Source organism: Stegostoma tigrinum, chromosome 10 (genome assembly GCF_030684315.1).
Source record: "Stegostoma tigrinum isolate sSteTig4 chromosome 10, sSteTig4.hap1, whole genome shotgun sequence".
Lineage (NCBI taxonomy): Eukaryota > Metazoa > Chordata > Chondrichthyes > Orectolobiformes > Stegostomatidae > Stegostoma > Stegostoma tigrinum.
This window is the reverse complement of record NC_081363.1, coordinates 18,865,687-18,892,500: the sequence shown is the minus strand read 5'-3', so window position 1 is coordinate 18,892,500 and position 26,814 is coordinate 18,865,687. Positions and strand designations below refer to the sequence as shown.

Genomic DNA, 26,814 nt, shown 5'->3' with positions numbered 1-26,814 from the left:
ATCATAGTTCCATTTTCCGACTTGCAAAGGAGCTAGTACAGTAGTGTCTGTAGAGATGGGTTTCAACCTGTAACATCATGTACTTACCCCTCCATTCCTTGAACATTGTGTTTTCTTTCTCAAGGTGGCACGTGAAGATGGTTAGTCTTATATTTCACAACTGCGGGACACCCAACACTCGCTAGCAACAGAGAGATTTTTATATTTCACAAAATGTGAGGCTGGATGAACACAGCAGGCCAAGCAGCATCTCAGGAGCACAAAAGCTGACGTTTCGGGCCTGGACCCTTCATCAGAGATGGGGATGGGGAGAGGGAACTGGAATAAATAGGGAGAGAGGGGGAGGCGGACCGAAGATGGAGAGTAAAGAAGATAGGTGGAGAGAGTATAGGTGGGGAGGTAGGGAGGGGATAGGTCAGTCCAGGGAAGACGGACAGGTCAAGGAGGTGGGATGAGGTTAGTAGGTAGATGGGGGTGCGGCTTGGGCTGGGAGGAAGGGATGGGTGAGAGGAAGAACCGGTTAGGGAGGCAGAGACAGGTTGGACTGGTTTTGGGATGCAGTGGGTGGGGGGGGAAGAGCTGGGCTGGTTGTGTGGTGCAGTGGGGGGAGGGGACGAACTGGGCTGGTTTAGGGATGCAGTAGGGGAAGGGGAGATTTTGAAACTGGTGAAGTCCACATTGATACCATTAGGCTGCAGGGTTCCCAGGCGGAATATGAGTTGCTGTTCCTGCAACCTTCGGGTGGCATCATTGTGGCAGTGCAGGAGGCCCATGATGGACATGTCATCTAGAGAATGGGAGGGGGAGTGGAAATGGTTTGCGACTGGGAGGTGCAGTTGTTTGTTGCGAACTGAGCGGAGGTGTTCTGCAAAGCGGTCTCCAAGCCTCCGCTTGGTTTCCCCAATGTAGAGGGAGCCGCACCGGGTACAATGGATGCAGTATACCACATTGGCAGATGTGCAGGTGAACCTCTGCTTAATGTGGAATGTCATCTTGGGGCCTGGGATAGGGGTGAGGGAGGAGGTGTGGGGGCAAGTGTAGCATTTCCTGCGGTTGCAGGGGAAGGTGCCGGGTGTGGTGGGGTTGGAGGGCAGTGTGGAGCGAACAAGGGAGTCACGGAGAGAGTGGTCTCTCCGGAAAGCAGACAGGGGTGGGGATGGAAAAATGTCTTGGGTGGTGGGGTCGGATTGTAAATGGCGAAAGTGTCGGAGGATGATGCGTTGTATCCGGAGGTTGGTAGGGTGGTGTGTGAGAACGAGGGGGATCCTCTTGGGGCGGTTGTGGCGGGGGCGGGGTGTGAGGGATGTGTTGCGGGAAATACGGGAGACGCGGTCAAGGGCGTTCTCGATCACTGTGGGGGGAAAGTTGCGGTCCTTAAAGAACTTGGACATCTGGGATGTGCGGGAGCGGAATGTCTTATCGTGGGAGCAGATGCGGCGGAGGCGGAGGAATTGGGAATAGGGGATGGAATTTTTGCAGGAGGGTGGGTGGGAGGAGGTGTATTCTAGGTAGCTGTGGGAGTCGGTGGGCTTGAAATGGACATCAGTTACAAGCTGGTTGCCTGAGATGGAGACTGAGAGGTCCAGGAAGGTGAGGGATGTGCTGGAGATGGCCCAGGTGAACTGAAGGTTGGGGTGGAAGGTGTTGGTGAAGTGGATGAACTGTTCGAGCTCCTCTGGGGAGCAAGAGGCGGCGCCGATACAGTCATCAATGTACCGGAGGAAGAGGTGGGGTTTGGGGCCTGTGTAGGTGCGGAAGAGGGACTGTTCCACGTAACCTACTGTGTTCATCCAGCCTCACATTTTGTTAAATTAAACTATGACATCTGTTATCTTTGACCCTTCGACCAATTCCTGCTTTTGTGTCAAAGCTTTCTCATCCAAATGTGGCCCAAACTCTGTTAAGGTTGCTGTAACAGAGACAAGTATAGAAATCAGAAGGCAGCTGATTAGAGAGACACATTAGCACATACACAACAGAATCTGCTTAGCACATTCACCTGGTTAATGAGATTCCTCTTTACAAAAATCTTTATCCTCGTAACCCCATGTATTGCCCGACTGCTTAGTCGGATCAGCTGCTGGCTCTGTATCAATTTTATAAGTTGATAACTTAACATTTCGGTACCTGACCCTAGGCAGAGTGCAGGAGGTGTGATAATTAGAAAAGGTCATTCTTCTGTCAGCCTGTCTTAATTACAATGCTTACTGAAACATTTTATTTTGCCTTAGAATGCCCACTTTGGTTTGTGTAATCAAGGGATTTAGGGAAATGAATACTCATGTATATCACAAATGTAACATGCTTGTGCATTCAGGCTTCTAGCATAAGTTCAAACACTCATCAGATGACGACATCCACACCCAGCTATACCCTGAACAATCCTAGTTAGCATGTCTAGATGTACTGCATAACAATTATGCTGTTCAGCACAAACATGGTGCAATAATTATGGTCCGTTTTACTACACTTTCCTCTATAACCTCTTCCCCACTTCACAAAACCCATTTATGGTTACCAGATCACCTAATCAATGAGCAATGTGGTTTTCTTCTTACAGCAAGGAAGTCTCAGCAACTCTGTTGAGTTGACCTCATTTGAAATGGTGCTCGGCTCATCAGCATTGTTCTCAGCACCACTGCTTTCAAGAAGGAGGCAATCAAACGCATGAAACTGGCCCCAGATCTCAGTATTAAAGAATTCCCCAATGCAAAGGTTAGAGGCAGGTGTAAACATAGAACACAGATCAATAGAGCATGGAACAATAGAGCATGGAACAATAGAGCGCCGAATAGGCCGTTCAGCCCTCAATGTTGTGCCGACCTGTGAACTAATCTAAGCCCATCCCCCTACAGTATCCCATCATCATCCATCTGCTTATCCAAGGACTGTTTAAATGCCCCTAAATGTGGCTGAGTTAACCAAATAGCTCAATGACCCCTACAATACACACTTGGGAAAGGTACTAATAACAGTCTAACCGTACCAGTGTCAATCTGAGATTAGCAAATGTGTGTTAGGCAAGGGAGTTAAGAATTGCAGGTATCTGCAGCTGAGATAACTACAGGCATGATCTCACAGAAGAGTGGAACAAGCTTGAAAAGCTGATTGACCGACTCCCAGTTCCTGTATTACTCAACTAGTAAGCAGATAGTATATATTGCAAACTATCAGCTTGATCATCAAACTTCTCGGTTATTATTAGGTGAAATAAAAAGTATAGGAGAGATGTTGAGCTGGTGTTTTACCCTCATCTCCAAGATCAAAATTAGTCTCATTCTATCTGGAAGTGGAAGTCTTGAATGTATCAGATTATCTGTCATCCTATTTACAATTAACTACCTTTTAAAAAAAAAGGTGCCTTTCTGGATTAGGCCCTGCCGACACCCTACAAAACAATGTAACTTATCTCATTTGTGAGGAGGGAAGCTGGTATGTCTATGCTTATATACACATCTGTTACAGTTTAAAATATTTTTCGTAAAGAAAAAAATTATACTTTTTGCACACAGTCTATCATGTATACAAGCCCTGCCAACTGGGATGTGAGATTGCTTATTTGCTCAGCTGGATGCAATAGTGTATCTCCGAGCAGGCAGCTTAAATTCCCTGCTAAAAAAAGAAACTGTCAAATAGAAATGCGATTGCACTTCCAGTCTAACAATGATTTTAAAACAGTCTTTGCAATGAGCCCCTTCACTGGGACATGTTCAGATCTGACAAGACACAAGGCCTTTGAGTTGTTTCACACTTTCTTAACCTCCTTTTCAGAATAGCCTGCCGAGGACTTCCCAAAGCAGGTGTGGAAAGCAGTTCTCTCCTTACTCTCCTCCTCCCCCATCTTTCTGGCATGCCCAACTCATGCTAGGACATGATTTCACTGTCAATCTCTAGTATCTCGTCGTTAGTGGCCAGTGGTCCAGCATCAAACTAGACGACAAGTTTTGCCTCATTCAAACAATGCAAACTTGATTCTGTCCTGCCCCAACATCACCAGACAGAAGCAATGGGAATGCAGTCAAGCAACGAAGCCCTTATTACACTCTTGGCACAAGTTAAATTAGCCCACAACAGACTTTTCAAGGTGATGGAGGCACAGAACCTGGCTGATCTCATATCTGTATCTTTGGGAAACAGAGGACAGGTGTAACATCCATAAAGCGACTACAGCAGGGATCAGCTAACTTAGCACAGACCGGGGATCAACGACAGGAGTTAGATTATCAGTGATGCGTCAGAAAACATCTAGGTGGGAAATACATAACTTCTTTTAAACTCAAAATCACAGAGAGGTTACTACACAGAAGCAGAGTTCTTGTTGGTACTCTGCATGAACAAGTTTGTTTGACACTTCTCTCCATTCCCTTGCACATTTTTACTTTAAATTATTTTTTCTAATTCCTTTGAAAGCAGTAGAGAATGCCCCCACAACCTTTCGGGTAATGCATTCCAGAGTGTAGCAACTCACCTGTATTTTTCTGTGTTGGTTACTTGTTTCTTTTGCCATTTACCTTCTACTGATATTCTCTGCTTTTCAGCCCTTTTGTCAATGGGAACAGTTTGTCACTGTCCATTCTAGTCCTCACAATTCTGAACATTTGTCAAAATTTCAGACTTTCAAGAAATGGAACAATTATATGGCTGTTTAGAACATGCTGGTATAAACAGTAATATCTGCAGCTTTTTAACCACTTCCCTTCACATACTTGAGAAAAGGTCAGATTACTAGAATGGAGTTCCTCAGACTGGGATAAATTAAAGAATTATCCAGAAAGTTTTGACAGAGATGCAGCAGGTACATCTCAAAACAGCAACATTAGCAAATGTTTTAAAAATTGCCACCCGCAAATGGCAATTTAAAAAAATCAAAACAACCACAACCAAGATCATTTTTCAGGTCTCGGGTGACTTCTAAAGTGGGCAATCGAGTAGTGTTTTTGGTCTTTTTATATTCAGTGGCAACTTTACAAAAGCCTTGACAATTAATTGAGGACTGAAGATAAAGATAAATTAATAGGATTGCTAAATTTGCACAGCAAATCAATTAATATCAGTGAAGAGAAGGGACAAGTTGCTGTCTCCGTAACAGATTCATCAAAACTCGAAATGCTAAACCACCCAGAAAAATTTTACTGTCATTTATTTTTTCTGCTGTGAACTTCCGGCGTTTATTATTCTTACACTGTGTTTCCTCGTTGCTCATTTCTGATCTCTAAAGATGACAAAACAGCCCTGGTCAAGTGGAGGGAATGTAAAAAAAAAGACCTGAAGCTAATCCATGGCTGTATGACAATGCGACGACAGCTTCAACGCCACTGTGACACACTCTCGTCAAAGGACAACACACCCAGCATGATATAGCAAAGTGCACATTCAATGGCTACAAATCCTCTCCTCATCAGAGGTCAATGGTTTCTTCTATGCCTCATGATTTTATGATTCTATTCTAACTCCTTTACATCCCACTTATTCTAAAACCCTTAAATGGTTTAAATATTGCACGGTTGTTACCGTCTATTGAATATGAGGCCCATCACATCACCAGGGCAAAAGTGGAACCTCAAATCAAGGACCCACCATCACCATCAGCTTTGTGTTTAAAGCCACATGTGGGTTCTGATAATTTAATATTGAGCCCATTCTGAGAATCGCACATTTTTGACCCCAGCTGTGTGCTGCACCACCAGCAAGACTGCGATGTTCTTGGCCAACAAGTGCATTAAGGCAGAGAATGACAAAATGGCTGCAAGCTTGTTTACCAGGCTGCAAGACAATGGCTGCTCTGGACAACATCATTAACCACAGAGTAGCAGACTGATGTCATGTGAATCTAAAGACTGTTCCATGATTAACCACTCGCTCATGCCTTGTTGCAACTTTTATGAAATGTGCAATTTCTTGGCTTTTATCCTACATTCTGTCAACTTACTGAGCTTTTCCCTTCTTAATTTGCTATTGGAGTTCATTTCTTCCATTGACATCAACTATTCCGTCTTTCATCTTTGAAATACTTTGTTTTTGTGGCTTTCACCTGCTCTCCTTTTTTTTTAAAACAAAAAAATTGTCTTTTTTACAGTACCTTTAACAGACCAAAGCTGACAATAAGCTGAAAAAGGCAGCATTAGGGCAGGTACCTAAAAATACTGAGGGACCGATTTAAGGATGAGTGTGAGATTGGGGCAGATAAGCTAAGGGAGGGAGTTATCTAAAGCTTCATCTAAATATCATAAGATTTGACCACTATAAAGCAGAATGCAGGAAATAAAAGGTGCAAGAAAGGAAAGAATTTTGGGGAATGCAGAGATCTCAGATGATTGTGCTTTCTGAAGTCTGACATTCTTTAAGAAACTGTCAAAAAGACATTAATGCCTAAGCAGGACTGTAACAACATTACGTTAACACAGTTCTATCAAAGCAGGCAAAGAAAGAGGATATGCATGATTTTGTACGCTAAAAGACACGCACAAAATAGTTTCACTGCCTCAGTTTTTTGTAAAAAAAATTTTTAATTATTCAATATTGATGAATGTCCAAATTGTGAACAGAAGTTCAGAGACAAAGGGCTGAATCTTTACCTCACTGATGACGACAAGAAGGACAAATTAGCCTTGGCGAGATACTCATTCACTTCTCACCAATAGAAAGAGATGCCATTCAATCTGTCATGTCAATTCCAGTTCTTTCCAAGAGCTTTCTCATTAACCCCATTTCCCTGCTCCTTCCCCAACAGACCCTAGCAAGTGATTTGCCTTTTTAAGAGCTCTATCCAAGTCCATCTTGAAAGGTGCATTTGAATCATCTTCTTGGACATTGAATTCTTTAATATTCAGTGATGGCCTGGCTGCAACCCCAAGTCATCTGAAATTCTGCAGTGAAAAATAAGCATGAGCCAGTGATCTGGGGCAGCAGAGCTTGGCCTGGTGTAAAGAGGATGTGGCTGACTCTTGGTGATATCATCCAATGTCACATACCCCTCATGCATCTTTAGGCAATCTTATTATCACCTAGAGACACTTAAGCATGTTCACGTTCACACTCACACAGAGCTCTGGCTATATGCTGCAGGGAGACAGGGGTAGAGAGAGGCAAGACTTATACTGAGAGTTTCAGCTGTCACACAGCCTAAATTAAAATGGCTGCAACTATTTCTACTCGAGTTATATAAAATCAAAACCAGATGAGCATTGCTCCACATTAATTCTTTGACAGTGTGTCACATTCGCCTCTCTAAGTGTGGTCGAAAGCAACGTCAGTTGGTCGTGCTGAAAGAAAGGAAATGGGGGGGGGGGGGGGGGGGGGGGGGGAAACGGTGGTTGGCGCTGGTGGTGTGGTGAATAAATGCCTGAAAATACTGCTTAAGAGAATTCAGATTCGCATTCCACTGGTATGGTGAAGCAAAATATACAGCCAACTGAAGAAGGGAAGAAAATGTGCTTTGACAACAACGCAATTGATACAAGAATTGCTAATATTATACAATATTTTGAACTTTTCTTGTTTTAATCTATTGCCACTGGAATTCTCACCTGAAAGGATGCCAGCAAGCTAGTTGATTTTTGAAAATAAAATTCTGATGGCTGAATAGTCACTATTATTGGTACCAACATTTGAATTCCAGACTTTTAAACTAAAATGGATTTCAAATTGCCATTCTGGAACGTGAACTTGCATTCTCTCAATTTTTGATCCAGGCTTCCTGGTTGGAAAGACGCAGGTTGATCGGAGCACATTAACTCAATCACAATTGTTCAATACAAGAACGACATTTGCAAAAATAATTACTGTACTAATTATGCACCTACTGTGTATTATCACATAAGAATACAAGAAACAGCCTCACCACAATTAAATCAAATACTACACTTCGTTCTAACAACTGAAGTAATTCCACAGAGGCAGAAACCACAGATTTCAATTCTGCATCACGTTAAACAGGGGCAAATATTTTACTGCTGAACATGGTTCATTCTTTCTGCATGAAGGTTATATTTAATTCTTAAATTACATAACTGACGAAAAAAAGCACACAATCTGATAAACAAACCTGGATGGGCACCAGCTGACAGAGAGCTCATATGCTTACTGCATTAATTTAGATGTTTGCACTCCTGTGAGTTAGACACACACAACACTGTGAAGAGTGAACACATTCCTCACTCAATAAATTAATTAATAAGAGGAAGGTAAGAAAAGACTTGTACAGTAATTAATCAGATTCCATGTAACTGCCCAGATTGTGACAGGTTGTCCTTCCCTGGCAAAGTGATTGAAATCTTGCTCACAGCACAGAGATGTTATGCCTAGCATTTCTTTTCAAAACGGAATATTTAAATTACATCACATCTCTAATCTACACCAAATGTCATCAATGTTTTTATTCCACATCTGTAAAGCTAATATTGTTTGCTTTCCAAAATACACCAGGAGCATTTCTGCATGGAAATACAAAGAATGATGTGACAGCTTTGTAAGTTAAATAAACATCAGTTACTTACTAGTAAACTCACTGCAAAAATAAGAGAATCTGCAACACAGGCATAGCCCTCGCAAAGCAAACTGTTCTGATGGACAATGTACTGCCATTGACTCTACTGGTGAGAACACTAATTCCAGCACAACACAAAATGCCACAACATTATGGTAAGTGCTGAAGAATGCTTCTTTAAAAAAAAAACTGGAAATGCATTTAACAGTGGAGAGACAGTAAAAACCGTTACCAGTCATAATGCCTGCTTCTACATCCATCTTACATAGGGCACAGTGGCACATTCACCTGCGTAGTGTCCAACTTCCAATAGCTGGGATAGTGAGTTCATTGTAGTCAATCTCATACACCCAATCCCAGCTCAGAATAGATGGAATGTGCCAGATCATGTACTTGCAGTCATTACTGACCAGAAAGTCACTGCACAATGTATGTGTCAAACAATAAGTGGATGAGGATAAGATATCACTACAATGCTGTCGATGTTGAACTGACTTTCTTCAGCACCCTCAGTCTTAAACTGCTCCATGATGGTAGCTCATGCTTTCAGCTTCCTGGGCCCAAAGCTCTGGAATTTCCTCCCTAGATCTTCCCATCTCTACACTTCTCTTCTCCTGTCAAGACAGCACTTAAAGCCTACCTATTTTTTTGTTATCTATCCCAGAATCTTGAAGTCAAGTCTTCTTTGATAGCATTCCTATGAAGTGCAAGCTATCATTGCTTTTGCCCAGCTTCTCATTTGAAGTGACTGATTAAATGAATTCCTGAGGGATGGAGAGACAGCCAACACCTGTAGAATTATACTCCCGTAACAATTAGGACCTGCAGGAAATATCCTTTGGGAGAATAAAATTTGAGTTGGAAGCTGCAAGAAACCTAATTTACAATGGCAGTATCTTTTTGTGGTTGTTGTAGACATTACACTACATAACACCATTCTGACCTATTGTTTTCATCCCAGAATTCAACCTATAAATCACATCTTAGGTAATAAAAGGGGCTCACCAGGAGACACCATGATTATGAACATAAATTATCTCCCATTTAAACAGGTGAAATGCAGCTACCTGAAAATTCCCCTAAGTAATATGGAAAGTTTCCAGATAACAAATTGTGCATCTGGCTTGCTGTGTTCATCCAGCTCCACACTTTGTTATCTCGGATTCTCCAACATCTGCAGTTCCCATTATCTCTGATGGGAAGTTTCCACAGTTATCTTATATTTGAGTTCTCATTTTTAACCCTAGTATGCACAATAACATCCCTGTATCATTGTGAATGGTTGCTTTCTCGTTCCAAATTAATACAACATTCTGGGGGTGTCAAGATTGCCTTTTAACAGCCACACAGTCCTGTGCGAATGATTTCACATCTGGGGCATTGGTGCATGTTGCAAAATAGTGAAAAGATCCTTAAACTGTATACACAGGGGACATTTCACTTCTGGGTATTAAGCATATGGCAAGGCAGAATGCAAAGCTGCCTTTTTGCCTTTTGATTTTGATTTTGATTTTATTGTCATGTACCAAAACACAGTGAAAAGCTTTGTTTACGAGTGGTACAGGCAGATCGCAGCAAGCAATGGATGTACAGATCAAAAAGACTTAGAGGCATCCAGGTTACATTGCAGGTTACATTATTTGAGGCTAGAGTCCATTCAACAGTCTGATAACAGCGGGAAAGAAGCTATTCCTGAACCTGCTCATGCACGTTCAGGTTTCTGTATCTTTTGCCTGATGGAAGAAGTTATAGGAGGTCACTACCAGGATGCGATTTGTCTTTGATGATGTTGGCTGCCTTTCTACAGCAGCGAGCCGTGTAAATGGACTCCATGGATTGAAGGTTGGCTTCTGTGATGGTCCGGGCTGTGCACACCACTTTCTGTAGTTTCTTACGGTTCTGGACACAGCAGTTGCCAAACCTGGCTGTTATGCACCTGGACAATATGCTTTCAATGCTGCATCTGTAGAAGTTGATGAAGGTCATTATAGACATCAAATTTCCTGAGCCACCTGAGGAAGACAACGCATTCTTGTGCCTTCTTAACTGGCGCATCTACGAGGGAAGTCCAGGACAGGCCGTCAGTTACCATCATTCCAAGGAGCTTAGTGCTCTTCACCCTCTCAATCTCAGTGCCAATAATGTAGATGGGGGTGTGCTCTCCTGCTTTCTTTCTGTAGTCGATGATCAGTTCTTTAGTTTTGCTGATGTTGAGGCAGATTGTTTCACTGCACCACATTACCAAGCCCTCTGTCTTCCCTCTGTATCTTGACTCGTCATTATTAGTTACCCGTCCCACTATAGTGGTGGCGTCAGTGAACTTGTCAGTGGCATTTGTTCAGAATTTGACAACAGTTGTAGGTGTACAGAAAGTACTGTAGGGGGCTGAGGACACATCCTTGGAGGGCTCCAATGTTGAGTGGAGCCAGAAAACGGTACAGCCCTGGCTGCTGATTTCTGTTAAGTTGTGAGAAGTTCCCTACATTTAGACACAACTTGACAGATGACATGTGTAAGATCGCAATGACCAGCAGAAACTGACCAACTCTTTGGCTCTGGCTCACTGAATAGGGGGTCACCTGATCTCAGGGACTTCGTGCCACTTAGCACTCTTGACTAATGTCCAACACTGCCTTCCTCCATCCTTGCCACACTCCAAATCTGGGAATGCATCCACACACAGGCAATACATAAGTTTCAGCATAAATGGAGGAAAGAAACATGGTAAAGAAAGAAGTGTTTTAAAATAGTAAGTTCAGGTGAAACTGAAACTTTTTGAAGGGTAAAGGAGGGTTGGACAAAATTTGTGGACAGCATATGCAGTTCCAGATAGGCTCTTCTTCCTGTCTGTGGTGGAAATGTACATGTCTTGTGGAAAGATGATGATTTGTTCATACTATTGCTAGACTATTAATCAAACAGTCCCAGATCACAGAGAACGTGGGCTCAAATCTTATCATGGTAGGATAAAATTCTGAAATTAATTAACATATTTGGGTGAAAAGCATCTGGTTCACTAAGGCCATCCTTAACTGGCCAGGCCTACATTGACTCCAGACCCACTGCAATGTTGTTGACTCTTAATTAACCTCTGGGTAAGAAATGCTGGATTAGCCAGCAACACCCAACATCCCATCAATATTTAGTGCAATTCTCTGTCAATTCAGCATTAGAAATGTTAAAAATGTTGTAAAGTTTTACAAGCAAGGTACTGCCTGTTTAATTTGAATTGTTAAATCATGGATTGATATCAGGAATAAGGAATGACTGTACATTTCCCAATCACAGTGGAAAGATGCCAACTACGTGGTGTGCATCTCTTCTGAAGCTATGCCTGGTTACAACTTTTCAAACATTTGCCTGGTGCATTTGCCATATGCCTGGTTTCAACATTTTCAAAGATCCCGTAAGCAAATGTAGCTCTGACAGAAATGCTACCCCTACAGCAACTGACACCACAAGCAGTGGCCATTCCCAACTGCATTCATATTAACTCTGCCGGCACGCCTCTACACTAGATAAAACTTTCACTTGTGAAAGAAGCTTGTACATAAAAGGAGGTTTTTAAACAAATATTCTTTATCTTACTGACTGGCAGCAAGAGTTCTTTGCAGGAATGCTATTACCAATTTGAAATGCTTGTCACTCAGGATCAGTTGGTTTCTACCTGTTGAAGACAATCTGTGTCACAAAACTCCCAGTTATCAGCCAAGTGCGTTCACTCGTTGCACAACACAACTTCATTCAGCATCCAATGAACCAAGCATCCTTTACAAACAGTATCTATATTCCCGCATATCGGAGTGGGCTGGTTGTGCTCCTGGATGTTGGGTACTAACTAGATCATGCAGGCATAAAGGTTAGAGAGGTTAGAACCTGCAAGTGCCTGAACACAGAATACAGTTAAGCAGATGATCAATGTTACTGATTAATGGACGTACATGGAATAGTGTAGGTTAGATGGGCTTGAGATCGGTATGACAGGTCGGCACAACATCGAGGGCCGAAGGGCCTGCACTGTGCTGTAATGTTCTATGTTCCAACAGGCTGGGTCAATATGAACGGGGAACAGGTGGAACTGGTGCGTGGAAGGAACTGAGAGACTGAGTACTTAATAAACGTCATCCACAAAAACAGGTTTTATCTCACTGACTGGCTTGGATCGGAATTTACACCGTACTGTCCTGCTCACTATCCAAGCAAATCTACACTGCACACAGGAAATCTCACAATGGAGCTTGTGTTCCAACTCACTACTGAATCACACCTACCAGACTCCACCCCTCAGTTTAGAGTTTTCAAATCTAGTTGGACATGTTCTTCAGCATTTCAACGGATGACCTCTCTTTAGGCCCATCGCCTCTGCCCGTACCAGTGCTAATCCAATACCTCTATCTGGAGCACTGCTTTCCAGTGTCAACTGCAAAATAATCAAACTCTTCAATACTCAACTGTATGAAACCTGCCTGGTTCCCCATCTCCAATTTTTTTTACAACCTACAAACAGATAGAATAATCGTTTTAAAGCCCTGAAGTTGTTCTCCTGGATTGCTGGCCGCAATCTCCTGGAAATTAACCCAGCATTTCTGGAGACTCCGGAGCAACCTTAATCAATGTCCGAGCCTCCACTAGGAATCAATAGGTTCAGGACTGGGCAAACGTCCTGCCAACACTCACAATTTGAGCTTAAACATTCAAAGAAAATTACAAGTGAAGGAAACCAAATGTGTTACATAAATAGAACTTTCCCGGAGTAACCACAGAATGCAAAACAATCTCTGAACAAACGCACTGAATATTTTTGGTATTCTGTATCTCCCAGAGGGATATCCTCCAACCCAATCACAATTATATCCCAACTTTTGTTTTTCCTGCATTCTAACCTCCTGGACAGTTGAAATGATTTGGACAGATTGCTGGCAACAGCCAGAATGTGAATGCTCATAAGCCTGTGAGATGCCTTCACAGAAACTCACCACTCTCACTGCTATCTCATAATGACTAGCTTCGTTTTGATGTTATATATTCATGAGATGTAACAAAAACAGGTACATTTCCCCCCCCGCCCCCCACTTTCCTTTATCTCAGAAAATTAAAGTAAAAACATTAGGTGTGGAAAGAAAATCGGAAGGAAAGTGTTTGGGTAACAACGGGCCTCAATCATAGGGTGTCTCACATTTAAGTGCAGTACATAAAGTGACTGAACATAACAGTTACTGCAAGCCAACAACAACAAATGAAGGCCTTGCTCCAAGACAGAAACTGGACTTAGATGCCTTTCCTAAGGTGGGAGATACGTACAAAACTGTTGTCGTGTGAAAACAGGGACAGCCTTCATCATACTTTGCTACATTATAAACCCAAAAATCAGCAACAATGGAGTGTTTTTATACATCACCTTACACATAGTGAAAAGCTGCTAGGTGCTTTCCAGGAGATTAATCAGACAAAACACAGATACTGATCTACATAAGCAGATGCTACAAAAAGAGTCTCAGAGTTGGATAAACACACAGGGATTTAACAGTGTCTTAAAGAAGAAGTGTGATGGTGAAGAGTTAGAAAGTGGGAATTTTAGAGCTTAAGGTTTAGGTGATTGAAGGCACAGCTGCCAAAAGTGGTAAACTGTAACAGCGGACACTGAACAGACCAGAGATAGAAGGTCAGAGCATCGCCAAGCCATGACAAACAGAGTTGAAAACAAAATTGAGACTTTTGAAGTCAAAAAAGGTGAGAAACAGAATTAAATAAATTCAAAAAGGAAACAATGAAAGCATAAGAAAGTAAGACTAGGATAGTCGCTGTCAACAAGGGAGTTTACACCGGAACCATTAGCATTTGCCAAACAACTTCCTTATATAGCAAACCTTTTGAGTCAGTACAACAGTGGCCAGAGACAGTAAACACTCATTTCTCTCCTTGTTCACACTAGTATTAGCAATACAGCATACATCTGCACCAATCACCTGTCTGCTGGCAAAAGTAGAACACAGGCCAAAATATCCTCCTTTAAAATAACATACACAGCCTGTTTATTTTGGAAAACCAAAAGAAATTCTCACTTCCAAAACATCCCAATTTTTTGCCAAAACCACCAATACCCTGCCATAGAAGTATCTTTATTTACAAAAAGTAATGAGGAATGCCTGCTTTCTTCCCTCTTAACAGTACCCCGAACTGAATCTTTCCTGACTACTAAAATGGTGCAGCGCTGATCTCTCCCTCCAACATGTTATTCCCTTGTTGAAATTAATGTTGGTTATTCAGTCCTGTTAATCCTACAACACATATTTGTGCTGTTATTTTGCTGTAATTTGTCAAATCTTTTGTTTGTAAAATGCAATTTTATCTTACTTATGGAGGTTTTTTTCTTAATGCCACACTTACGAAATTTTACTTCTGCTGTTTAATTATTATTGTGATATTGCAAATATATTACTTTGAAATAACTAATTTAATAAAAACTATACAAAAAAACAAAACAAAAGTGCTAATTTTGAAGTGTTAAATAGGTGACTACCAACATAAATATCTTTACTTATGGGTGTTCCATTTTAACTTAACTCACCAAAATGTACAATGTAAATGCCCAGTGGAGTATGTTCATTCAAAGGAAGTACCTCTATGCTGTCTTTAAGCAAACAGAAGCCTGAAATTCAAACTGTAGAATGGTTCCAGCATACAGATGCAGGTTATACATGACATCAATGTTATTTGCTATGAGTTACAGTCATACAGATGCACAGCATGGAAACAGAACCTTCGGTCCAACGCACACATACCGACTAGATATCCTAATTTAATGTAGACCCATTTGCCGACTATGGTAAAAATCTGGCAAACTAGCATGCAAGTGCTCAAAACTCCCACATAATTTTTCTTATTCTACTCATTGAGTCAAGAAATAACAAGAGTTATCCACAACAGGGGATCCCTTTGTTGAGACAGGAGAGAGAGGTTCACATAAATCTTTTGAACGTTCATGTTTTAGTGGACCCATAGCAACACTTCATTGTGCTGATGATCCAGCCAGATTATCCAACACGTTGATAACAGAGTTAAAAGGAAATTATGAAATAAGCAAAATAACCTTGCCACAAGTATGTTAACTGGAAAAGGCAGCAAACCAGAAATAGAAGTCATTTGAATCTAAACATATTTTCCTGCTTTGAAAACACACAAAAGTAAACAGTTATATCTAATGTAAGAGCTAACAAGATGTGGAGCTGGATGAACACAGCAGGCCAAGCAGCATCTTAGGAGCAGGAAAGCTGACGTTTTGGGCCGAGATCCTTTTGTGTACAAAATAAATTCTACCTCTAAACAGCTACATACACACACCCGCCCCGCCCAATCTGGTCACTTTGTTTTATTATGAACAACAAAAAACATTTTCTTTTAAGCCACATTTCCGCAGATTTTTTTTAAAAAACTTCGAGGCACAACATCAAGGGCCGAAGGGCCTGTACTGTGCTGTAATGTTCTATGTTCTAATTTAATTAATAATAATATTTATTGCAGAAGGAGAATTGATATGGTCCCAAGATCTAACCTGTCCTGTCCAAGAGGAAGATTACTGTCTCTTTCACTGCCTGTGACTACTTTCAGCCAGCATGGCAGAAATAATGTGAAATACTCCAGCTGACCTGTACCTCAGAGGTGTTTTACATGGACGTTTAAATTGCATTCATTCTCCCAGGCTGACTGTTATTTACTCCTTTGTCCGTCCAACTGTTCCTCTCTCTCTCTCTCTTCGGGTTCTATCCCCATTTATCATTTACTCCTTACTCCCTCACCCTACCTTACCTTTTGCATAACAAACAACTGTTTCCTAGCTGATGAAGGGTCTGGGCCCGAAACGTCAGCTTTTGTGCTCCTGAGATGCTGCTTGTCCTGCTGTGTTCATCCAGCCTCACATTTTGTTGTCTTGGATTCTCCAGCATCTGCAGTTCCCATTATCTCTGTTTCCTAGCTACCATCTGTTGTGAAAAAGGATCACTGGACCCGAAATGTTAACTGTGATTTCTCCCCACTGGTCAGACCTGCTGAGCTTTTCCAGCTATTTCTGTTTTTGCTTCCAATTTCCAGCATCCACAGTTCTTTTGGGTTTTCTTTTTATTAAAAGGGATGTCTTATTGTTTTCCCCCCACTTCCTGTTGCTCCAACTCCTCCACTCACAGGCTCAAAAAGGAAGAAAAGTCATTCTTTCTAGTTGGCTGGAAGTCAGAGCAAAACATTAGTACTCATTGAAGAAGTGAGTAAAAACTCAAAGGGTGTGAAATGGATTCTTAAATATGCTTTAGCTTCTCCCTGAGGGGTGAAATAAAAAGGCTGGGATTACTGCAGATGAAAGATTGCAGCAATTTTGATTTTCGCTTTTTACTACAAATCAGGTCAGTGGGTATGCAACAGATGGACAATCCGGTAGGATCACACCCAGTAATACCCTATGGTTCAAAATCACGGGAGGGTGTGTGTTACAACGGTTTGCACTGAGAGTAAGGTTTGAAAACTACAAGTAGCTGATGCAGAGAACACAGCTCATGCAATATTTCTGCCATCCTAACATCAGGACATGATATTGTACAGCACAACTGGCACCTAGTTTAGATTAATTAATACAGAATTAATGAACACAAGCGTAACATAGAGGTGGAAATACTTTGTCTTGCAATGCAGAGATCTGGGCACAGCAATAATTTAAACTTGACATGCATTAGCAAGGTGACCAGCTTCATCACAACTGCTTTGTTTCCTGTGAAAGGAGGCACAACGTGCAAGCATACAATGTATGGGGCAGCACAAACTCCGACATAAAGAACAGAATTCCAATTAAAACAAGTTGCACGCATATCACGTCTTTCTTTAGTAAAACGTCTCAAGGTGCTTCACAACAGTTATCAGACGTGACTGGAGATTGAGCCAGGTAGCCAAACACTCAGCCATTTATTTTAAAATGTGGTGTAAAGAAAAGAAAAAAAATGTAGTGACATTGGTAAGGGAATTCGAGAAATGAGGGTCTCGGCAAATGAAGGAGTTGGATAAAATACCATGTAACGGGCTGGTCAGCCAGGCTAATGTAAATTTGAAACAAAAGGAAGAGTTGCTGCATGGAACCAAAGTTGTCTAAGTGACAGGAAACGGAAATAGTGTCAGATGGTTCTTTTCTGGACTAGAGGAAGGTATACAATGGGATTTCCGAGTTATACCCTAAGCGCTGCTTTTCGTGATATGTACCATATTAGACTTGGGTGTATTGGGCAAAATTTCAAAATCTGCAGAAGACAAAACAGAAGTAATGTGAACTGTAAGGAGGATAATGACAGGCTTTGAGGAGGACAAGAAGTTGATTAGAAAAGGCAGACAGGTAGCCGATAAAATTTAATGCCGAGGAGAGCAAAGTGAAACAATTTGATACAAAAATAAGGATGTTTTGATAAACCTGTAGAAAACATTGGTTTGGCCTCGACTAGAGTACTGTGTTCAATACTGGGCACCACATTTTAGGAAGGATGTGAAGGCCTTACAGAAGGACATAAGATCATTGCTTCAACTTGGGCAGGGAAGGCCAATCAGCCCCTTGTGTCTGTTCTGCCATTAGGACATGGGTCATCTGAAATTGTGCAGGACCATGGGAAGTTAATAGGTAAGAGTGTGGACTAATTTGATAGCTCTCCCACAAAGAGCAGACAGAGGCACAAATGGCCAAATGGCCTCCTTCTGTGCTATAATATTCTATGATTTCTATGATTCTACAATTGCGGTCACAACTCCCATTTCCTGCCTGCCCCAATAATCCTCAAATCCACCAACTAAAAATGAGTGTAACTCAACCCCGAACATGCTCAGCAACCCAGTCTCCATTCTTGACTGGAGAAGAGAATCCCAAAGATTAGTGATACTCAGAAGAAATTCCTTGCAGTCTTCATCTTAAATGGAAGACCCTTTATTTTGCTCATTCTTCTTTATGACCCTGAGGGGAAAGATCCTCTCAGCATCTAGCCAATCATGTTCACAAAGAATAATCATTTCAATAAGATTACCTCATTTTTCTGAGCACAGTTCAACCTGCTCAACATTTCCTACATGACAACCCCATCATCCCAAGCATCAGCCTAGTAAACTCATTTTGAGCTGCTGCCAACTCAGGTAAATAGTGCAAGTAGTACTTAGAAGAACAGGCCGGAGAAACCAGTGTTATTCTCCTTGGAAACCGGAAAGGGATGAAAGGATATGAAGAAGGGCTCAAAATCACACAAACAGTCTAAGTCAACTAGATGAAGTCCAAATGTGCCTACTGACAGTATCCTGAGGATACTGGCTTGGATTGGGAAAGGAATGAACGGTCAAATGAAAAAAAGGCATTTTCTTTAACATAATAATGGAGCTGCTGCAGGGTGGTTACACAGAGATATGCATTGCTTGAGAGACTTGTGGAAGCAAATACAATTATGGCTTTCAAAAGGGAATTAGAGAGGCACCTGAAGAAAAAAAATGCATGACAGCAGGAAAAAGGGCATGAGAGAGTGGGGTGAGCTGAGGTGAGCTACTCTGCACTTTCAGAGAGCCAGTATGAATACAACTGGCAGAATGACCTCCTTCTATTTTGTTATAATAGGATTCTGTAATTAATTATGTCAGCCAAGGTCAGAATCTTATCCGTTCTGGTTTATATATCTTAGTAATAATGGGCTGCGCAATAATGCAGCTAACCTAGGGTCACAGGCATCTGCCTGGATTGAAAACAAGCAGTGGAGAGCATTGGAGAGCTTATGTTGCCGAAGCCATGTCACTTAGAGTTAAACTTAGCTCCTGCTTGCAATCACACCTTGTAGAGATTGCAGCGCATGCATCCTTGCCAAACACTAGTGCTTAGTCCAGATTTTAGCTCCCTGCCAACAGCTCCTAGCTAAGAAATCTTGGGAGCTGAGCCTAGCTTCTGTCAAAATTTTCAACAAAAAAAACAGCCGAGGTTCTGTACAACTGGCCAGAATCAAGAGAGTTGTTTTAAGCAATAGTTTCTACTTTTTGCTCTCCCTTCAACTTTTTCTACTTTGGCACAGCTCCACATAAACTAAGCAAAACTGTGCATTTACATGGGGTCTTTCATAACCTCTAAGCGTCACAAAGTGAAATCACAGGCAATTGGGGTAGTTTGTTGAAGTGTAGCTATTGTTGTAATGCAGGAAACACCGCAGCCAATTTGCACACACCACAAATTCCCACAAACAGCGATGTGATAATGACCAGATAATCTGTTTTAGCAATGCTGGCTAAATATTGGCCAGGCCACCAAGAAGATTTCCCTTGTTCACGTTTGCATCAACATAAAGGGATTTTTACCATCCACCGCAACGGATGGACAGTGCCTCACGATAAAATCTCACCCTGCTTGATCTGCCGAGTATTTCAAGAGATTTTGGGTTTTAGTTCAGATTTCCAGAATCTGTGGCATTTTGCAACAACACCGAAATAATAATGGAGCTGCTGCAGGAGGAAAGCTTTCTCTGGTCTTTTCCAAATATTCTCACAAGTGCTTTCTAGCTCCTTCAATTGACATTCCAGCTCTCATTTCCTGACAGCATCAGCTTCAACAGAAGTTTAAAAATATGCTTATGTTGCAAGCTGGCTGATTACTTCACAGCATCAGCCACTTAGTTCTGCAACAGACTAACGCTCCTCCTTTTCTTGTTTCTCCAGTTAACCTAACCTACTCTGCAAGATATACTTACATGCCCTTGATGGCATTTCTGGGCATTCTGCTTAATTTCTACCTGACAACTAACATATTTTACCATTTGATTTCCAACTTCCAACCAGCCCAGCCTCAGTCAAAGTGCCCATTAATCTGACACAATGGGCCAGCTCATTTCAAGAGAGGGAAACAGTCGCAAAATCAATAGTGAGCTTAAGAGATCCCCACTATTTTCTTTGTCCTTGCTAGACAGAGCAGAGCAAACTCAGAAACAGAATTAGTCCTATTCCTCTAACACAGGGTGCATGTAACTTAGACCCCTCTCATTGCACCACTACCCCCACCACATCTTGCAATGGCAAATTCTCAAATCATCTACTGCACTGTTATACAGCGACTGAGCCATCCTGAAACCTGGGATTCAGGGAGTTCAGAAGAGTCAGGGAATGCCTGAAAATCACTCTTTAGACAGACAAAAATGCCATTAGGCTCATGTCTTCACTAGTGTCAGAAACAAGACATTTGCAAAATGTGGTACTCTGTCCCTTAATTGCAGAAGTCACAGTGCCTTTTGATAAATACACACAAGCCTCCAAAGCAGCAAAATTTCTACACCGACAGACTATGGCATATTTTTTGTTATGGTTCAGGGCTTGGCCTGGAGCTGGGTAAAAGTGCTGCAAAGGACAGGTCAGGCAAGTTTTAGAATAGAATAGAATCCCTACAGTGTGTAAACAGGCCCTTTGACTGAACAATTCCACACTGACCCTCACAACATCCCACCCAGAACCATCCCCCGATAACTCACGTAATCCATTCATCCCTGAACACTGTGGGTTATGTTACTAGGCAGATCAATGTTTGCAGACCATCGACTCAAGGGGAACACTGAAGCTCAAGTCACCATCCTCATTTTAGATTAGATTCCCTACAGGGTGGAAACAGGCCTTTCAGCCCAACATGTCCACACTGCCCTTGAGCATCCTACCCAGACCCATCCCCCTGTAACCCACACACCCCTGAACACTACGGGCAATTTAGCATGGCCAGCACACCTTCGGACTGTGGGAGGAAACCGGAGCACCCAGAAGAAACCCACGCTAATGTACAGAAAATATTGAAATCAGCCATAGCATAAACTTGTTCACAATGTCATTGTAAACAATGGATTGAGAGATTCCTTTCTCCCAATCTGCAGACCTCTTCTTTTAAAAAAAAGGCACTTTGCATGGCTTGACAGGGCCTTTGCTGCCTTGGAAATAGGTGGACTAAGAGGGCCAAGCGCAAACAAGGCAGGCCAAATGGCCTCCTTCTACACTATTACCATTCTGTGATTCTACACTGAAGTGTCATTAAACAAAATGAAAGACTAGAATTGTTCAGAATGCCTGAAACGTCTACTCAATAATTTATTGCACAATAGAACACAATAATAATTTGCAGCAGCACGGTTGTCTGCAAACATCCCTTGAGGAATAAGAGTGGTGGCAAACATCTTTCAGAGAATACTGTGTGCAATTCTAGTATCCCTGTTATAGGAGGGATGTCATGAAACGTGAAAGGGTTCAGAAAAGATTTACAAGGATGTTGCCAGTGTTGAAAGGTTTGACCTGTAGGGAGAGGCTGAATAGACCGGGGCTATTTTTCCTGGAGCATCAGGGGCCAAGGGGTGGCCTTATAGAGGTTTACAAAATGATGAGGAGCATGGATAGGGTGAACAGACAAGGTCTTTTCTTGGTTTGGGGAGTCCAAAACTAGGGGGCTCAAGCTTAAGGTGAGCGGGGAAGCTTTAAAAGGGACCTAAGGGGCAATGTTTTCACAGAGGAATAGTGCGTCTATGGGATGAACTGTCAGAGAAGGTAGTGAGACTAGTACAATTACAAGGCCTAAAAAGCATTCGAATTGGTGCATGGCTAGGATGTGTTGAGGGGGATATGGGCCTAAAGGAACAAGATTAATTTTGGACATGCGGACAGCACGGACAAGGTGGACCAAAGGGTCTGGTTCCGTGCTGTATATCTCCCATGGCTCTGAATGTTTGAACCAATATCTTAAAATATTGCATTCAACTGAGATCCTACAAATCTGGGTGATGCGGGATTAAATCCAAATGGTCGTTGAGAATATTCTCATAGCAAGTAAGTTTCTAATTTACCTAAAACAGTCCCAACAACAACAACGAAAACCTGCCAGCAATTTATTAAAAAATAAGTTGTATTTCAACCCTACACTTTAATGCTTATCGTTATTACTATAGTTCTGTAAAAGTACTAACCCCAATGAGAGAACGTGTTTGTTTTAAGATTAGATTCCCTACAGGGTGGAAACAGGCCTTTCAGCCCAACATGTCCACACTGCCCTTGAGCATCCTACCCAGACCCATCCCCCTGTAACCCACACACCCCTGAACACTAGGGCAATTTAGCATGGCCAGCACACCTTCGGACTGTGGGAGGAAACCGGAGCACCCAGAAGAAACCCACGCTAATGTACAGAAAATATTGAAATCAGCCATAGCATAAACTTGTTCACAATGTCATTGTAAACAATGGATTGAGAGATTCCTTTCTCCCAATCTGCAGACCTCTTCTTTTTAAAAAAAAGGCACTTTCGGACATAATCAAGCTGGATGGCTTACTTTGATGCATCGAAGCAGCTCTTGAACCATTAAGAGTTACTTCAACCTGCCTGTGCGCTGCAAGTTATCTTTTTTCTGCATATACACGTTTATTGTTATCATTGCTGAATTATAATGACATGGGAATAAGGTTAAGAACATATTTTTCATCCTGACCTGTTTCATTATGTGACACAGAACTCTATGACACTTGACATTAATAAAAAGGTCAGGTTAGCCAACATATTCCTGCAATTTTCCCTCCGTGCTTCATTTCCCCACGAATCAAAAAAAACTCCTAATGGATTCACATGCCTCTGCAATACCACGATGTATTGACAAAATGTCATTCTGTCTCATCCAATCCCAAGCTAAAGGATATGGGAGATTCAGAGTTTCTTGCTGCAGGGGCTTGTGAATATATCTTGCAGGATAGTCTATTTAAGGATCCTAATAAGAGCCTCTCACTTATTTATTAATTTGTTCTCCTGTGATGAGCCAGTTTGCTGCATATTGTACCATCTCAATTTCATTAACAGAACAGCATGAAGGGCAAGGCCACAGCCTTTCTCCAACAACCCCATATAATTTCTGTCACCCTCTGACCAGCTGGCAGCTTAAGCAAGCCAAAAAAAGGGGTCAAGTCAGGCTCTTGTGATCCTACTTCTTAAGGTCTAATGTGCTTAGGGAAGCAGCTGTTACAATGTGCCCCCATGTGTACCAAGAGAAACGGCCTGCCCATCTCACTGAACTGAATTCATGGCATATCTGGAGGTATACAGACAATGTCGAAGACATCGAAAAGCGGCTACAGATATAATAAAGTCGATAATAAAACCGAATGGAAATCCTTGAGAAACCTCTCTACACATAGAATATTTTGGATATGATATATACTACTGCAAGAAGGCTTTGAAGCAATTACACTGATGCTTTAAAGCTAAGCTTGTTAACTACATGAGGGAGAAAGGAAAATGAGGTGATGCTAACAATGCTAGAGAGAGAGAGAGAGAGAGAGAGAGAGAGAGAGAGAGAGAGAGAGAGAGAGAGAGAGAGAGAGAGAGAGAGAGTTGGTGCATGGCTCATATGGAGTACCAGCCCAGGCCTGATGACCTAATTGTCTGTTTCTGTGTTGTTGAAGCCATACAACTTTGTGTAAGAAGAAATTAAAAGGTTCAAAATAAAGAAATCGCAAACAAGCAATTCTTAAAATTTGCGAACACCCGTCTACTACAATTTCAACTCTGATGAAATACTTTGAGAAGGTCTAAGGAGGGATCACTACACAATCTCACCTAGATTTTAACATTTAAAGTATTCTCATGCAATTTCAAGAGCTCAGTCTTTTTTAAAGGAAATCATTTGATGTTATTGCCATTTTCAGTCAGGAATTCAAGAAAATAAATCTTCCGACTGAAAACGATCACCTCGTTGTTACTATACCTTCAACAACCATAATGGCTCCAGTCACTAAGTATGGGCAAGTATTTCATCTGATCTCACTTTTATCAGGTGGTTCCCTTGCCTACTATCCTTTGTAACCTATTTCAGAAGGAACAGACCATAATGGAACATGATGGCCCTCACTATGTCTGTTGAACGAGTCTGAATCTTTATTAGAAAGCTCCTGCTGTGTTGACAATTATCTTAAATAGTTCATTGAAAAATATCCCAAATAAAAACGGTATAAACTAAAAAGTACGATTTTTTAAAAAAACAAATATTCAACCATCTTTGGTTCTAGCTTTATTATTCTCTTTGGCTTAGGTAACAGATTTTTACTTCTTTCCTGGAATGTATTGTGAAAACTATATATTATTTGATCACTTGCAGAAATTGAACAAATTTGGCAAACTAAAATCCAAACTAACAGCTGTACAAGTCTTAAAAATCAATGAACACTTCACGTACATGTCTTTTTAAAAACATCTCTCTGCATTTTAATTGCTTCCACATGCAGATCTGCAACGTAACTATCCAGGATGGTGATAATGCTCAAGGCTCTCCAGATCCCATTTTCAAGCCTACTAGTGCAAATCTTACTGGAACACCCAATATTATTGTTGTTGTACTGCTTCTTAATCTTTTGGCCTTTTTGGGGTCTGGTAGGGGTTGAAGTGGGATGGAAGGAAAAGAGTGACAATGAACAGTTCTTCAATGTTTCATCCATACATATTAGAGAATGGTTCGAGCACACTGAAATAAATAATCTGTTCATGTATTGGAATCTTTTGTAGAAGTTCCTTCTATAAATTAGTACATATGTTACTATTACATACATAACCACACAAGTAGACCATACAGCAATCTCTGAACCCCCAGTTCCATCTTTCACTGAGCTCATACCTGTATCCTAACGCAATCCAACTTTTTTGGCTCCTCTTCCTTTAAAGTTCTTGGCCAACAAAAATCAATTAAGTCCAGATTTAATGTCATTATTGACATTTGCTTTGTTTTGTGGGACAGTTGCATTTTTCAACCAGCCTTCAAAATGTATTTCCGAACTTCTCCCCTGAATGGTCCAACTCAGATCCGAGATATTCCCAACAGGAGAAACTCTCTCTACTGACCATACTAACTCCTTTTAAAATCCTAAAAGGATCAATCATACCACATCTTAAACTTATGTATTCCATGCAAAAGAAAGCTAGTTTTTGTAACCTTGCCTCGTAATCCAGTTCGAAAGATTAATATACTAACAGTGGTGAATGCACACTGCATATTTCCAAAGCCATTGTATCCTTGGAATGTGCACTGTAAGGTGGTCAACACTTCTTCAATACCAGGGAGGCTTTCATCTGGGGCGGTATTTTACTGCACTCCATTTCCCCCTGTCCTGAGAGTTTTGGGGTCTCTTCTGGCATGCCTGCGTGGGTCCCAACTTTATACCCTCACCCTTGTCAGGTCTCCTATTTTTAACAACTGATCTAATCACTTTCATCTTCCTTCACTGGTCATCAAAAATTCCCCATGTACTGGAACTGCTTTAAAGTGCTACTTACAATACTGCATTAAAAATTAATTACACATGCTATTTTATTGATAGTGCATATCTTAATGAGCACCAGCTGTGCAAGGCAACCAAACTCAATTTAAAGACAGCAATAAAAAAAAAGGCTTCCAAGTCTCTCGCTCCCTTTCATAGTTAAAATGGCAACATCTTGCATGGATTTAAAACAGAGAACTTTGATTTAATACTAAATTTAGCTGGGTTTTTGAAGGGCTGTGCGCATACAGTTTTGACGCTTTAGTAGAGGAGGGGCACACTGTTTTGTTATTCTACATTTAAAGCACCTTCCTGCTTGCCCTTAGAGTTCAGAACATTGTGTGTTTTGAGCCCAAGTAAACAACGAATATATACTCAGGGGGAACAACGATGTTAAAAATATCAGGCGATTTTAAAGGTTTTCTTTCATGTTGAACTGGACAAGTGGCTGTGGCGGGTGAAATAAAGCAAATCTTTCCCTGTTAAGTTGCACAAAAAGTTCCATTTTGTTAAATATTTGTTCAACAGGTTATCTGCTGAAAAACAGAAATCAAAATAACTTATGTACTTCACTTTATATCTGATCCATATGGTGTTCAGTATTTATGATTAATTCCACGTCTCCTCTGCAGGTTATTTTTCCAATCTATTCAGGATGCAGACTGTACAGACTGGGAATACAAAGGAATTTTTTTCACATGTCAATTCCTTAGCTGCATCCCCTCCTCACCCCACCAACCTCCCTCCACCCCACACCTCTGCTTCCTTCACCTCTTGGATGCATTGACTGTGCCGCATTGGTGACAGTCCCACGGCAGTCTTGTACATGAATACCACGTACAGATATACCTGTGAGGTTTGACCAGCTATTCAATTGTTGAAAGTTGAAGGGGGAGCAGAGTAGAGGCATCACATACATTTCCTAGTCTGTTACTACCAACTCTCTGCCCAAACCTGGACTTCCGACCTGACCACAAGCCTACTTAGTCCACATGGTGACTGAAAATGGACAACCTCTCCTGGCCCACAAC

The 26,814-nt window shown here is 41.5% G+C and overlaps 1 protein-coding gene across 5 annotated transcripts in view; it reads right to left on the bottom strand.

The window, feature by feature from the left end:
- Positions 1-26,814, bottom strand: part of bcl11ba (BCL11 transcription factor B a) — a 167,736-nt gene that overhangs the window by 90,843 nt on the left and 50,079 nt on the right. Inside the window, exon 1 of one of the 5 annotated variants that reach the window (XM_059649049.1) lies at positions 88-183. The exons of the other annotated variants lie outside the window; for them this stretch is intronic. Within the exon in view, the coding sequence (XP_059505032.1) occupies positions 88-106 (19 nt within the window). The 5' untranslated portion in view covers positions 107-183. Of the gene's footprint in view, positions 1-87; positions 184-26,814 lie in introns of those variants that run through there. 5 annotated transcript variants of the gene reach the window in all.